The 15667-nt window shown below is 37.3% G+C and overlaps 1 protein-coding gene across 3 annotated transcripts in view; it reads left to right on the top strand.

Annotated features, from left to right (window-relative positions):
* The window catches only part of RNMT (RNA guanine-7 methyltransferase), a 16615-nt gene extending 948 nt beyond the window's left edge, over positions 1-15667 (top strand). The window contains exons 1-11 of one of the 3 annotated variants that reach the window (XM_064705785.1): positions 99-121; positions 881-1138; positions 3321-3453; positions 4949-5071; positions 6109-6224; positions 7154-7335; positions 7933-8097; positions 9237-9354; positions 11027-11128; positions 12560-12593; positions 13868-15667. In XM_064705785.1, coding sequence (XP_064561855.1) covers positions 911-1138; positions 3321-3453; positions 4949-5071; positions 6109-6224; positions 7154-7335; positions 7933-8097; positions 9237-9354; positions 11027-11128; positions 12560-12593; positions 13868-13905 — 1239 coding nt within the window. In that variant the 5' untranslated portion in view covers positions 99-121; positions 881-910 and the 3' untranslated portion in view covers positions 13906-15667. Of the gene's footprint in view, positions 1-98; positions 122-173; positions 443-880; positions 1139-3320; positions 3454-4948; positions 5072-6108; positions 6225-7153; positions 7336-7932; positions 8098-9236; positions 9355-11026; positions 11129-12559; positions 12594-13867 lie in introns of those variants that run through there. The other 2 variants (XM_064705784.1, XM_064705783.1) reach the window with 2 other exon arrangements.

The raw sequence follows: 15667 nt of genomic DNA, 5'->3' as shown, positions 1-15667 counted from the left end.
TTATTTTTGTAGGTCGTACTTTGAGGCCATTTGTTCCGAGGAAAGCTGCTCTGGTGCTTCTGTGTGGTGGCCCACTCAGTGGATGTGTTCCGGCCCTCATTAGGAGGTGAGCCTGGACACGGTGGGTTTAAATGTGATTTTTGGATTTTTTTTTTTTTTAAATTGTGCTTTAGGCCACTCTTTCAGAACAGGGGGTGCCAAACTGCCTTCTCCCATGCCTTGTTAAAAAGTAGGTGCTCTGCTTCCTCGTGCTGGCGTAAAGAAGGCTGGGATGTGCTGGAGACCAAATGAGCTTTGTAGGAGTTGTTTGCAGTCCTGCAGCCCCTGCTGATGTTTGTGAGGTGGAGATGTGAAAATACAGGTGCAACTGAATATTCACATATTGGTTAAGCTCAGAGCCTAGTGGATATTCTTGGCAAACTGGAAAATCCACCCACAACTGGTAAGAAAATTTACTCATAAAAACCCATCTTGATCTCTTATTTGAAGGCATCCATTTCAAAACATATCAGTTTAAATAACAAATTTACTAATTTGAGAGAATCTTACTGTATTTCTAAACATAAACTGATTTGTAGGTTACCTTTTATTGGAAGGGAAAGAAAAAAAAATAACATTTGGCAGTTGAGTCAATAAAGATATGTAAGAGTGACTAAAATGAAAAATAAGAATTTATCTTAATTTGAACTTATTTAATGAGTACTTTTAAGTCCCACATGTTTTATTGAGCTGCCTTTATTCAACAACTGGTTAAATTTGAAGTCTATATGTTGCCTAGGGTGAAATACCAATATTATGTTTGAAGGTCACGATCGTAACCACAAGTAAGTGAAATTTTCAGCACTGAAAATTCTTGGTGGTTTGTTTCTTTTCCCCCTAGATATCCATTCTGATCAGTGGACCAGTCAAAATGGCTGAAGTAACCAAGACAGAAGAACAGCAAGTAGAGAAGAATTTGAATGAAGAAGTGCAGAAAACCCCTCCTGCTTTAGAGTCAGCTTCAGGTGTCAGGTGTGAAGGCAATAGTTCTGCTTCAGGTGCAGAGCAGTCCACTGCAAATGACAAAGAAGTTGATGGTGGTGGTCAGGATGGCAGAGCAAAGAATTTAGATTCTGAAGATGAGCCTTCTAAAAAAGTAGTGAGTATCATTTATTTTGAGCTTTTTTCAAGTCCTTGTTTCAAAGCCTTAGCTCAAGAAAAGATTGAAAATATTTATGCTAGATGCCTGTGAGCCAGCACAAAACAAGTATGGAAATGTTTCCTAGGGAAGTAACAGGTGCACAGTGATGTTGGGCTTCACAGAGGAGTAAGAGGGCTTGCAGTTAGAATGATCATTTCAGCACATACTTAGTCTAATTCTAAGACTGTTCCATCCTCCTTGTGGTAGCAATCTGGCAGTGTAGTGTAGGCTTTCGTGGCATTAGTCCAGGTTCCGTATCTTGAACTCAGTTCTCAAGTATGTTGTTTATCTGTGTGTCAGTCTGGTTACCTGTGCTTGGGTAAGGTAATTTTGTCCTTTTATTTCCTTGGTAATAAAAGGACAAAATTCATGGCTTGCAAAACTCAACAGACTGCATCCTCTGTGATACAGTTAAGTATGATTTGTTGGCAAAGTGAAGCAGTGAAAGACTTACAGGTGCTTCTTTGTATTTTAAGAGTTCAAAAGCAGCAGAAAATGTATGTCCTTTTATATGTCCACCTGGGAGGGTGAAAAGGGAAACATTTTACATGATGCTGTCCTTTATTATGTATGAGCTTGTAGAAGCTGATGCTTCAATATCCATTCTAGGTCATCCTTTTGGGATATTTAAATGTAATTCGAAAATGTCTGACCTAGAGTTTTGTTTATCTGCCCAGAATTTTCTCAGTATGTTAATATACGGCTTAGCAGTCTGGCAAAATAAAGGGTGTCCTTTGTTGTGGTAGAAACATTATTAACCCTTTCCTCCTTTTAATAAGGGAGAATAAGGCTTGGATGAGCAAGAAGTACCTCGGGTCTGTGTAGCCTAAGGGCGGAGAGAGGTGACTGAGCATAGGTGCCACCATCTAGATGTTGCTGATGGCTGTTTGCAGCTGAGATGTGCTGATGGTTTGCATGAGTATGTCCCCCACACTTGTCTGAGTCAGCTGTTCTGGCTTCTGTCACCTTCAGTGGCCATGCAGGGAGCGTCTGTGCTTACCCTGGAGAAGAATAGAAGTCGTCAAAATACTTGTTAGTATCGGTCAGCCCAGTGTGGGAATAAACAGGTGATGAGGTTATGAGGATTTCAGACAAGTAAGGCTGTGTTCATTCTGAATGTTTCCAGAAGTATATGAAACACTGAAGAATTCACATCTATCTGCCAAACCTTCTTTTCCCTTGAGGAACTGCTATTTGAATAGCAAGATGCAGAAATATTGACTTCTGCAGTGAACTGTTAGGAATGCTTTTAATGGCTTCATTCTGGTTTGTACTGTTATTTCAAATGCTTTTGTACCTCATAGAGTCAGTGCTGGTTGTGTCTGTTCTGTTACTTTGGATTTTACTTATAATTTATTTTCACTTCATATATATAGTTGAAGATTATTTTCAAGGTGAAGAAATGCTGGGAGCATAATATCTGGATGTACACTGCTTCTCTGTGTAATAGGGGAGAGAACTGTCTTGTAGTACTTGAAGCTAAGGCTGGACAGAAATCTCTTGGAGTATTTTGAGTTCAAGCTAAATCAGAGACATTTCTGCAACTAACTCTTAAGCATTATATGGAATATGTTGTCAAATGATTCTTCTCATTCCTTTATCATGATCTGTTCTCTGGCAGTGGGGTCACCCACTTGGACCTTAATGTGACATCAGCCAACTGGCCTTTTGGTTAAATTGGCAGTTTATACACTTCTGTCAGATTAAAACACTGAAATTCTGAAACAGGCTCTTTGAAGAGGCTCAAAGTTCCTTGAGAAGGAACATCCTCTTCTTCTGTCCCAGACTTAAGAAGAATGAAACGTGTTCTTTGAGCGTGGTTGAGAGTGTTAGAGAACTGAAAGTTAAGTATTTCTGTGAAGGAAAGATGCTGGGCAGTGTCTGTCATCCAGAAGTTGCTTGAATGAACTGAAAAGGGGGTTAAGTTTGTGAGTGTTGCTGTGATAATTGAAGTACTGACATCAGTACCAGGACAGATATGGGAAATCTCTTTATGATGATGATACTCTTCATAGTATTGCTTGTTTACCTTCTTAAATCCTTGAAGTGAACACGTGTGTCTTTTGATTAAATGACTAAGTCATAAAAAGAATTGACTGCTTGAGTCTGTTGCTTCTGTGGTGTGATTTCCTTTCTGCAGCATGTGATTGGCCATGGGCAAGCTGTAGCTGCACATTATAATGAACTTCAAGAAGTTGGTTTGGAGAAACGTAGCCAGTCTCGCATATTCTACCTCCGAAACTTTAATAATTGGACAAAGAGTGTCCTCATTGGTAAGTTCCCTTAACTTATTGCTTAGACATGATTAAAATGTAAATAACTTTTGTATCAAAATGTAATTTTTTCTGTTTTCTGATGTTGAGTGTAACACTTTGTTTCATAATGTATAGTAAGTTTTTCGGCTGCAGTAAAATGTCTATATTTATATTTAATTTGAATCTCTGTGATAGTGTTTTGTATTGTTGGAGTTCATATCCTTAAGTTGCATAAGCAACTTCAGCATATGCTTAAGTTTCAAAGGTCAACTGACTTTAAAAGTTCATACTGGAAACTATTCTTCTCCATGGCATTTTTAAAGAGAAAAGTACAGTTTTAAATCATAAAGAACTTAAGTGTTCTAAGAACAGCTCAATCTATCTCAAATAATTTCTTAGGCATTTTCCCAAAGCACTCTCTGTTCAGATCCTGGTTAAGCAGTTTTGCAGGAAGCTTGAACACATAAATATTTTCTGTATTACCCGTATATTACCCATAGTCAGTGATTGAAAAGATGGAAAGCTAAAGGATGTAGTTCTTTAAGAATCAGCAGGTTTTTATTTAAAGGCAAAGTCTGCTGTTCCACACATTAATTCCAAATTGAGGAAACAAAACCATCAAATATCTGCCAACAAAGAAAAGAATCATCAGCACAGCACCACAGGTTCATGAAGAGGGATCTGTGCCAGAAGATGTTGGCACCATTTGTCTTAGCATGCTGCTTTTTGTTGTGTTGTATCAGAGCAGTTAGAAGCAATATTTAGATTTCTATAAAGCTGTTCCTCAAGCCTGTGTTGAAGCCTTTCTGTCATAAAGAATTTCAGCAGTGTGGCTTTATAGCAGTTGTATCAAAACATATTTCATATCTCCTACTGTGAAGAAAAGTTGCTAGCAGGCTGATATGTTTTACATAATATGCCAACATCAGTCAGAGCAGAGAGAATCTAGGCAGCCTCGAGGGGAAGTAAAAATGTGACTGGTGTATGTAGGGTAGAAAGACAGCAAAGAAGTAGCTACTGTTATTGCAAAGCCTGGGAGAGTGAGTGAAAAACATTATGCATTTCTGTAAGGTGACTGGGAGGAGATGTTGTGGCTGATGCATTTAATTGGCTTTTTCTTTCTGCAAAAGGCTTTCCCATACTTTCAAATAACATCTGCATTCATTATAATGCTAATGAAAGGGAGCCCTGTTTGTCTCCCTGTGTCCAGGATGGTTGTTTAGCCTTGTGCAGTTTTACCTTAGCCAAGGAAACAGTTCAGAGCCTCAGTCAAGTTATATGCAGAGCACATTGAGCACAGAAAATATTAATCTTCTCCACAGTTTTAAAAGTTTGTGGTTCCTTTCATCCTTCTAGAAAAAAAAGAGATTTAAGTTTGTAATATTAAGAACATTTTATAGGCAAAGTAAGGTCTGAGGTGTTTTAAAATTCTCAGCTCCTTTTGGTTCTTTGGGCTTTTAGGTGCAGTACGTGTGCAGAGATGTTTATATGCTCCTGGTTTTCATTTTCCTAGGTGAATTTATAGACCGGGTACGACAGAAGAAGAGTGATATAACTGTTTTGGATCTAGGATGTGGGAAAGGTGGAGACTTATTGAAATGGAAAAAAGGCAGAATTAAAAAACTCGTCTGTACTGGTAAGAAGTATGATAACTTTCTAGGGAAACTACATCAGGTTTTATGGGAAACCAAGTACACCTCCAGTATTTTATTATTTCTTTTTTGCCAGTTAATCAAAGAATGTAATGTACACCTTTTGTGCAAAAAGTTGTGTTTTGTCTTTTAATCTGAAGATATGACTTGATTGCTAGCAGAAATATAAGAATCATCAATATTTAGCTTTCAGTTCAACTGAAAACTGGTATCACTATAATATAAAAACTGCTATCACTAAAGAAAAACACCATTGATACAGGTTGCCTTAGGTAAAATGTGGCCCTGGGGAAAAGACTGACTTTTTTTATTTTATCTCTTTTCTTCCTCATCTAGTCTCTTGTAGTATTTTTAATTGTTCTGAAACACATACAGGAGAGTTGCATTTAAAAAACCAAATAATTCCCCCAATGTTGTGAGAAAAAAATGGTCTTGGGTGTTACAGTCAACTAAAGATTTTCAGACTCAGAAACGGGGTAGAGCTGAAAGCTGATTAAAAAAAATTCTGGTTTGAATAATTGGCCTAGATATTGGGAGAATGATGCATCTTCCCTTTTCTCAGAAAGTGTCCCAAGGATATTCAGAGAAAGAATTACTTAACTCCAAATTTAATTAGGTACTGAAATTTCCTAAAACTCTTTCAGTGGGAATTATTTTGTGTACTTCACATTTTACAGTTCTTTCTTGCATTATTCAGTGGGCAGCATTCAAATACACTTAATCAATTTACTTACAAAGTTCTTAGGTGAATTCATTGCATATTGTGAGAACCTCAATGACTAAGAAAGAAGCAGTCTTAGAATATGTGACATATCAGAGATGTATTTCAACATCTTTAATATTTTTAAGATTATTAAGAATCCCAGGGAGCTGAGTTGTTTTAATGGAACTCAAGTTCATTTTTTTATCCTACCTTTTTGTACCTTCTGTGTTCCAGTAATCATTCCAGCTTTCTTGTCTGGAGCTGTGTACACATTTTTAAAACTCGCATTTATTATATTTATTATGTTTCCATATATAGACATTGCTGACATTTCTGTGCAGCAGTGCAAGCACCGCTATGAAGAAATGAAGTCCCGGTGTCGGTATAATGAACATATTTTTGATGCAGAATTCATACAAGCAGATAGTACCAAGGTACAGTTCCTGTGCTTTGTAATATTTTGGAGATTTAATGTGGTAATGTTGTACCAATTTGGGTATATACATTTTTAAGGTTGGATTATTGTACTGCCAGGAGAATCAGCCTTAGGGGTTACTGGAAAGTTGCTTAAGATGCACTTTGGTGCATTTTGCTGCTGTTTTTCAGTGTAACATTCCTGAAGGTCTTTTCCAGATAGTAAATCTGGGGCTTTCACTATCCTTTACTCGACAAGGGGAACAGAATTCAGCTTTGGAGTCACATGAGACAGCATGGGATGTTGGAAACTATTTTGGTGAATGCTGGAATATATAAAGGACCTCTTCTGATTTAACTGATTTAACACTTTGCCACTAGAAAGTAAAAAATCTTTTTGTTACTATAATAGGTACCTTTAAAACTGCCCCTATTTGTGTGGTAGAGCAGGTTTCTTAGACTGTCTGGAGGCAGTGGTGAATGCATGGCTGAGCCTTAGGAGACACTCTTGTACACAGAACTGCTTTTGCTTCCTAGAAGTGCAGGCTGAGAGTGCCCTGCTGATAGAGGCTGAGACAGAACCTACCTGGTTCCAGCATGTCTGTGGAAAAGCTGAACCTGTTCTCAACCTTGCATGAAGGGTCTGCTTGAATTCTTGGTTGGCTTTCCTTCTTCTGAGAAATAGTCTCTTGCAGGGTCATGTCATCTCTCAGTTTGGGGGAGAGGAAAGAGAGACTTGGCCAGGAAAGAAAGGGATATTTTCATGTTGCTATTACAGCTCAATTTTAGATGTATATGTATTTTCTGTTGCATGCTTTGGTCTATGTGTCCTTGTACACAAAAGTTAATTTCCCTGACTTTTGGTCTCTATCATGAATGTGGTGTATTTGTTAGATTTAAGTGAATCATGCTTGTTTCTTTAGGTTTTTTTCTATTTTATCTGTTGCAGGATCTCTTGTCTTCCAAGTACAATGATCCTGATATGCGCTTTGACATTTGCAGTTGTCAATTTGTTTACCACTATTCATTTGAGACGTATGAGCAGGCTGACATGATGCTTAAAAATGCTTGTGGGAACCTCTCTCCTGGAGGTTATTTCATTGGCACAACTCCAAACAGCTTTGAACTTGTGTAAGTACTCTTATATCCTCTTAGTCTTCCAAAACTCTGGGAAGCATTGTTAAGTGATAGATGTTCTTACAGTGTTCCAATATGTTTGTGCAAGCAAAAGCAATTTTTTGCAACAATTTTGGAATCTAATAAAAAAGAATCTCACTCACTAACTTGACTCAAACAGGTAAAGCAATACTTACCCTTGTCTTATGTCGTCATGGCTCTTCTGTTAGGGAATACAGGTCTTCATACACTTCATCCCTCTGTCATGACTTTAATAGTGTCAAAATTTCCACAGCCTGGGGAAAAACTGTCAAGGTTTTATGGTTGTTTCTAGAAGCATGTCTTGTCCATGTAGATTGTCTGTGTGTCTAGGCTAAAAATTCATCTTCTAGGTCCATTTTGTCCTTGTTATGTTGTATGGGAATAATAACCTGTTAAAACCCAGTATGCTGCTTCATTTCATTGTTTCAGTGCCTTTTGAGATAAGGGAAGTGGGAAACTGGAGAGATCACTGAGTATTACTGGGAGAAATACTTTCATGCTTCTTATGTGTAGTTTTCTCTGCCTGTTCAATACTGATCAAAAAATGTTTGTTTATATCTCATTCTATAGAAAGAGACTCGAAGCTTCAGAAACTAATTCATTTGGGAATGATGTGTACAATGTAAAATTTGAAAAGAAGGGAGACTATCCCTTATTTGGCTGCAAGTATGATTTTCACTTGGAAGAAGTGGTTGATGTCCCTGAGTTTTTGGTTTACTTTCCCTTACTGGAGGAGTAAGTTATGTTTTAAATTTATTATACAATAAAAACTGTGGAGCGCAATAAACATTTGTTTAGTTTATGTGTCATTGCATAATGCTTGCAGAAAATTATATTTTGCCTTTCTTATTATATTTTTCAGCTATTAAATTTTTGTTGTTACTTCACATACAGAGGTTTCTTGCATTTCTATCTACAATTGTAATCTGTCCATTGAACTCTGTTGAAGATGCTCTGGTCAGAAGCTGTAAGGATTTAAACTATGTCTCATGAGGGACCATCTGATCTTATATATTGGATCTGTCAGCAAACCTTTAAAACCTTTTAAACTTTCTCTTCTTTATTTGTAACTTTTTGAGGTGTTTCTTTCTACCCCTTTTTTAGTCTTTCAGTAAGCTTTCTTGTGCATCTTCTTCATCATGGTACCTCTTTCTTGTCTTTTCCACCTTTCCTTAGATGTTAATAGGATTTTTGCTATGATGATTTTTTTTCTTCCTCTAAATGATCTTCATCTGTAAGCATATATTTTGCTGTTACTTCTCTGTGACCTTGGAATTGGTTTTCCCAGCTGTATCTTGAGGTACAGACAAATTTTTCCATACGTTTTTTTTTTCCTGCTATTCAAGCTCAGTATGGTTAAACAGTATTAAGCTTTCCCTTCAAGCTTGTTCAAGAGCTTCATTTGTAGATGTCTGTGAAAAATAACAGCATCTGTCACTGACAGCTGTAACTTCAGTGTTGCATGTCCACGGTGTCTACATAAAATTGAAATGTAAGCCACTGAATACAGCAGAAAGAAGTTCTCTAAATATATTCCTAATATCTGACATGATAGATTCTGCAGGGAAAAGTGTAATCTTTCTGGAAGTCCACATGGAACTTACATGTTTCAGGAGAAGAGACCTTTTCTATTAAAATGTTTGTAAATTACTTCTGTGTAGATTTTTGATGTCCTAATTAAAAAAAAACAAACTACAATTTGTGGTGGAACTGCAGCTTTTTTCATCTAAATGTCTTTACTTAGAGAAAAAAGTTGTAAAGAAGTGTTATTCTAGTGAATACCATAAGATGTCACTCTGGCTTAAAATTGTTCCTTTGAAAATAAAGCTGCAATAATTTTATGGCTTCCCTAATTAAGTTTGTTATTTTGACAGAATGGCAAAGAAGCATGGTATGAAATTAGTCTACAAAATGACGTTTCGGGAATTCTATGAAGAAAAAATCAAGAATGATGAGCATAAAATGCTGTTAAGGAGAATGCAAGCCTTGGAGGTAAATTTGGAGTTGACTTGTTTGATTTTAGTAGCATTTCATATCTTGTTAATTTTTGCACAATAATTGAAATTTCCTTTGTGAACATTTTGCAATTAAGTAAGGACCACCAATACAAAGTATTTAGTTCCTGGGGCTGAAAGTGTGACTCTGGTTGTTGATCTTGACTGGCTGCCAGACACCCACTGACCTGCACTCTTGTTCCTTCTTCCCAACAGGATAGGGGGAGAAAATAGAAAAAAAATCTTGTGGGTCAAGATAAATTCAAGGAGATTGCTTAGCAATTACTGTAACAGACAAAACAGACTGAACTTGGAGAAGGTTAATTTAATTAATTTTAAAAAAAAGTAGAAAGGTGAGAAACATGAAAACCTAAAAACACCTTTGTCCCACCCGCTGCTTGTTCCCAGGCTCAGCTTCATTTGTTCACTCCTGACCTTTCTACCTCCTCTCCCTTCCTCTGCGTGGGAAGGGGGATTGTGGTCTGTTCATAACACTCTGTTTCTGCCTCTCCTTCTTCCTCACACTCTTCTCTTAGATCAGCACAGGTCCCACCCAATGGATTATTCAAGTTTTGAAGATAATATTTCAATATTGAGGCAAGTTTCTGTTCTTGTGCAGCAGGAAACAGAAGAGTCATGCCAAGTGTCAGATGGTGGTGACTGTAATCCATTTCTTCCTCAGCAGAGAGACTGAAAACTGGACCTTTGTGCAAGGAATATTGACTTAAAAGACGGACAGGAATCTTTGTAGGAATAAAAGAACAGTCTGTGTTCATAGAAAAAAATGGGACTTAACTGTAACTGAGCATATATTTTTGCCCAATGCTTTTGCATTTTTTGTTTATCCTCCAACTCTTACCCTGAATAACTTTAGCAGCTTCAGAGAAGCTTTTCCAGGCCACCTCTGAGGCTTTGGTTTTACTTGCAGCTGTCTGTCTGTCCCTTGAACAGTAGAATTCTTCTGCAGAAAACTCTCAGCTGACTAAGCCACCATTTAGTTGATCTGAGTCAGACTGCAACTTGACTGCACTTGTTGACTCTAAAAGTGATGGTGCTCTCCAAGGGCTCACACTGACAGTAGCACAGAGACACAGCTTTTGACTTACCATCTTCCTTTTTAGGAAAGAGAGAGTTGTCTTAAAGTAGTGGCCACGTATATCTGAGGACTGCATTTCTATGATTAGATTTATTTACACAGATCACTAGTACCCAGGATCCTTAGTAAGTACATCTTAGTCCGAAGAACCTGTTGTATACTACTGTTACAGCTTGTGTGTTACTGAAGCATTTTAATTGTTCTGCTTGAAATTGTAGTTGCTCATTTCTTAGAACTTCTGCTGAAGAGTTGCTGGTATAGTTGCTCTTGTAAAAGAAGGTATATCTAGGTAGTGCTTATAATGAACTATACATGAAGGAGCGTGTTTATAGTTATTCTGTTTCCCCTGCTTTAGAGATATAAGGATAAAACTTAATTTATAATTCTTGGATGTCAAATTTTCCGGTAAGTAGGGAATATCAGACCTGTTCCTGAGGATGCTATAAAGGAGAGACATAAATTAAAAATATTTTTAAGACTTACTGACTTCTGTTGTGGACTGTGTTGTGACAAACCTTTTACTTGATGTGATTAATGTATCTCACTACTCAATGTTTTATTCAATGTTCTCCAGCCATATTCTACACATGGTGATTCCAGGCTTGTTTCTGATAAACCTGATGATTATGAGCATGCAAAAGAGTTTATCAAAGATGGCAAGGCAAAGTTACCATTGGTAAGTTCCTTCATTCTTCACTAGAGATAATGGTGTCTTAAAATTGAGGTCCTGATCTTTCAAACTGTGCTGCCTTCTTCGTTTCAACTGCAGTGAAGTTGGTGTGAGTGTCTTCTTAGCATGTGAAAAATTGTAGAGCTGCAGGGCTGAGGGGTTCATCTGACCTATATCCCACACTCAAAGAATCAAATTTACCATATTTGGTAGCTGTTAAGACATTTGTTAATAATGCAGAAGGGAAAGGATATTTTTTCCATCTTACTTGACAGCTCTCCTTTCTAGCCATTCTTAATTTGAGGAATCTTCTTATATGTCTGGATCTTCACAGTACTGATTTAAAGCACTAATTCTAATCCTTTGATGGGGCACTTCAAAGCTTTCTCCGTAGCACTGTATATATTTGAAATCATTCTTTCAATTTTCGTCAATACAGTATGAGGGTGGTCAGCCTAAAGTTTTTCCACTTAATTTTATTGTTTGGGTTTTTTTTTAATCATTGATTCATCTACTGTTCATGTTCTGAATTCTTCAAGATGTAGTCCTTTAACTGCATATATAAAATCCTGCATCAAGAGAGAAAAGAAACCTGCTCTTCACATTTGAAATTTAAAAATTTTTGAAAAGAAAAATGCTTGTTTTAAGAAATACCCTTAAGAACATGAGAACAGCCAAGTCAGACCAAAACCATCTGTTGCCAAGTGCTATTTTAAAAGGTGAAGGTTTGGTCAGTGCGTAGCATATGGACTAAATTATGGCCCCAGTGATAACTCCTTGGATGGGGATGGAGTAGCAGAACAGAAAATCAGCTTTTTGTTGCGTTATGTGTCTTAAGTGGTGGGGTAAATGGAAGCAGATTTTTACTTGTGAACTGGCCGTGCTTTCATCTGATCAGCTGAGCTGGGAATTTCCTAGGCTGGAAGGCAGGCTGTTTTTCCAGAATGTGTGAGTGAGGGTGAGAGTCTCTTGCAAGCAGAGTTTCTGTGGGCTGTGGGGTGTTGTTGGGTGGAGGCAGGCAGTGTTCCTGAGGAAGGTGGCAGCACCATGGTGTATGGCCTTTTCCTGGCTTCTGCACACATACTGGGCATCTCAGTCTGAAGAGCACCTGGAGCCAGCTCAGGTCACGCTGGTGGGTGGTGATGGGCACAGGCGTGCTCTGCATTGCAGGGGCATCCACACCAACAGGCTGGTGGCCCATTCTCCTGTACCTGTTTACTTTAGGTGTGTTCCATTATCTGGATCTTCCAGTTCCCAACCATCCAGCATAGTTAGTGGAGTTGTAAATATTTGTGGTCTACAGCAGTGCTTTCCTTGCCCCTAAATAGCCAGTCAGTGTGGGTGGTTAGACACTGGTCAGTGAAAAATGGAGCTAAATCAGTGTTCTATTCTTTCCTTATTTTTTGTTGAAACTGGGTTTTTTTTGTCCCCTTCTAGGGAACCTTGAGTAAATCTGAATGGGAAGCAACAAGTAAGTAATGGTTTTGAAAATACTATTGACTGAATGACTGCTTTGAAATGTGTGTAAAATAGCCTGTTAGTCATGGAAGAAAATCCAGATTTTAAAAATATAATAAGATGATGTTATTTGTGTAATTCAAAATGTCTGTGTATAGTTTTATAGTGTGCACATCTCAAGAAATTGCGAGGAAATGCATAAGTGCAGCCAACCAGGATTTGCATTTTCCCAGACCATTATACTGGTTGTGGTAGTAGTTTAAAACCAAAAAATGCTGTTTACTTCACGGTGAGAAGCCAGCATCAAACCATGACAAATCTTCACTCTGCTTTATTAAATTATTATCTAATTATTGAATCTATGAATTAATTATAAGGTAGACATAAATTTCCAGCAATCTAGAAGTATTATCTCAATTAGCTGTTTGAGAGAGGCTTTTTATATAATTTTACACCTTTTCATATGTAAAAATATATTTATACCTTCAAAACTCCAGTGATTGCCATGTTTCCTAAGCAGTCTCTTTTTCCAGAAACATGTGGAGTATTGAGCTTCTGAGAAGAGTATTAGCATAGCTTGTTGCTTACATGAAACTTTGCATTGTTGCTGAAGAATGTCTGATAAACTTGTCTTGAAAGATTTGGAAGTAGCTATGGCACCTCACTCTTTAAAATAAAAGTTGAAATCAAGTGGAAATCTATAAATGTGGTCTCAAGTGACTGGTTTAACACGTCTGTCTGGTGTGGAGCACGGAAACATCTGGCTTGGCTGGCACTGAATATATGCCAACTAAGTTGTAGTAATATGTGCCAACTAAGGATGCTGGTGTGGATTGTACAAGTATCCAGTAATAGAATCATACTGTTCTGGAAAACAGAAAAAATGCTATAATTTCATCTTTGTCCATCAAAATTGGTAATATGTATCAGGAGTTCATTCACTTTTCAATTAAAAATGAAGTTAACAATTCAACCCTGATTGTCCATTACTGCAAGTATGAAGGAGTCTTTAAACTTAACTTGCATGACTTTTTAGGTGCTAGTGAGTGTTCATTATATGTAGAATGGCACAGTAATTTATGACTTTGATTCACATTTCTGAAAGCATGTAAAATTATGCTGGAGTGGAATGCTAGAGTTACTCACTGGAAAATCATAAGATCTTTTGTCATTTCAGTAATCTGCTAACAGGTTGTTTGGGCATAATATCAACCTGGTTACATTTTGAAAACTTAATTGAGTCACCAAGGAAGCTGAAACTTTAAATACTCCCATTTTCTTTTTTAGGTATTTACTTAGTATTTGCATTTGAGAAGCAACCATGAAACTTCACATACTGGATGCAGCAAGAAGGGATCATATCCACGTGCAAGTTGGAATGATCAGAAATCCATTGTGGCAACTATTTTTTTATTTTTTATTTTTTAATTATCAGACGTGTGCAGGACACTACCAAAAACTAGAGCAAGCTCGTGATTCAGAGTTACATTGCCTGTCTGTGACAGATGGACTTGTGTGTGTATATATAAGAAAGATTCTGAACCAGTCTTTTTAAGCATTTGTAAGCAATCTGCATGCTCTCAAAACCTGTGTTTGAACTCACATAACTTTGTTAGAAACAAATGTTTTGTTTGTAGAAGTATGTTTGTGATTATGAGCCTGACCCTGCACCTTCTGAAGTTGATGGAAGAACATTGACTTTGATAATGCAGAATGAGGGCCTAAATACTGTTCTGCAGAGCTCAGTTAATTCATAATGAGACCTGTTCAGCATAGAGGGTATGTCTACATTGCATGCAGAGCAAAAAATACCCGAGTCGGTTTGAAAACCTCTGTGCTGTGCTCAAGCCTGCATTGTAAATCTACCTTAGTGGTATTCAGGGTGTATTTTACATGGTAAAATCCCATGATGTTCTTGTTTTTCCTGCTTGCTGATATGTAGTGTCACTTCATGGTGCTTTTAAGATTAAATGAGTTTGTTCTGTACAAAACTGCTCTGAAAGTACTCAATTTCTAATGTTTTAAATCTCGACTTCGTTTTCCAAATATGGCTATGTGGTAATCAGTAACAGCTGCTTAAGTAAGATTACTGAACATTTTTTTATTGTATTAAAGACTCTCCTGACTTTTCAGTAGTTTTAGTGTTTCTTGAAACTTACTAGACAGATCTTAGGATGCCTTTCTTTCTCATCTCATAAAATTCCAAATGGGCTTGGCAGTAGAATGAGCTGTTGGTGGTGATGGGGACCTCATTGCAGTCTTAAGGCATAAAAAACATGGTCGTGTCATGTATCATGAACCAAAAGCGGAACTTGTGTATTATTTGAGGATACCAGCAGTTCTCTCTGGAAGGGAGGGTTTGTATGTGCGTACACACTCTGGTACCTGTGGGTAACAATCCCCAAATTGGAGACACGTACTTACTTTGGGCATGTAATCAAATGATACCAGTAAGCAGAACTGTGCCTATCTACTGTCATAACTGCTTGTTAGTCTCTTAGAGCTGGCTTAGGGGTTTCTCTACAGTGTTAGCTCAGTTTTCCCAGTGCTTGTTGCCACCCATTACTTAGAAGGCCTGAATACTTCATGTTTCCTCTCTCCAGTTTTGGGCTAACAGTAGCTGATGGCTGCTGTTGGGCAATAGATTTAACTTAGAGATGAAATTATGATGGTACATGAGTATTTTGAAAAGTTATAGCAAACCTAGAAGAGAACATTTCTGTTAAGACTTAAATGTTCAAATTATAAGAGTTTTTACTTGTATTACTTTCCCCCTGTAATTAGGTTGTACTCTTTCTTCCATGACTCCTATTTTTTGTTGTCTAGAAGAACACTTGTAACCTTCACTGAAGCAGTAGAATCTGTCAGTTCTGCTGCTGAAATTAAGACAATAAGATGTTTTTGTTTTCTAGAATTAGTACTTATGAAACTAGCTAAAAATGGTGACACTTTAGAAGTACTGAAATGTTTCTTTGAAATTTGTGTGCGTCAAACTAGTTTTGTTGGATTTCTTGTATCAAATTTCATTTGAAAATACGTTGTTATGCTATTTTTGGAAGAAATAATAATAAAAACAGAGGGAGTACA

The sequence above is a fragment of the Zonotrichia leucophrys genome, chromosome 2, assembly GCF_028769735.1.
Source record: "Zonotrichia leucophrys gambelii isolate GWCS_2022_RI chromosome 2, RI_Zleu_2.0, whole genome shotgun sequence".
NCBI lineage: Eukaryota > Metazoa > Chordata > Aves > Passeriformes > Passerellidae > Zonotrichia > Zonotrichia leucophrys.
This window is presented reverse-complemented; position numbering and strand designations above follow the sequence as displayed.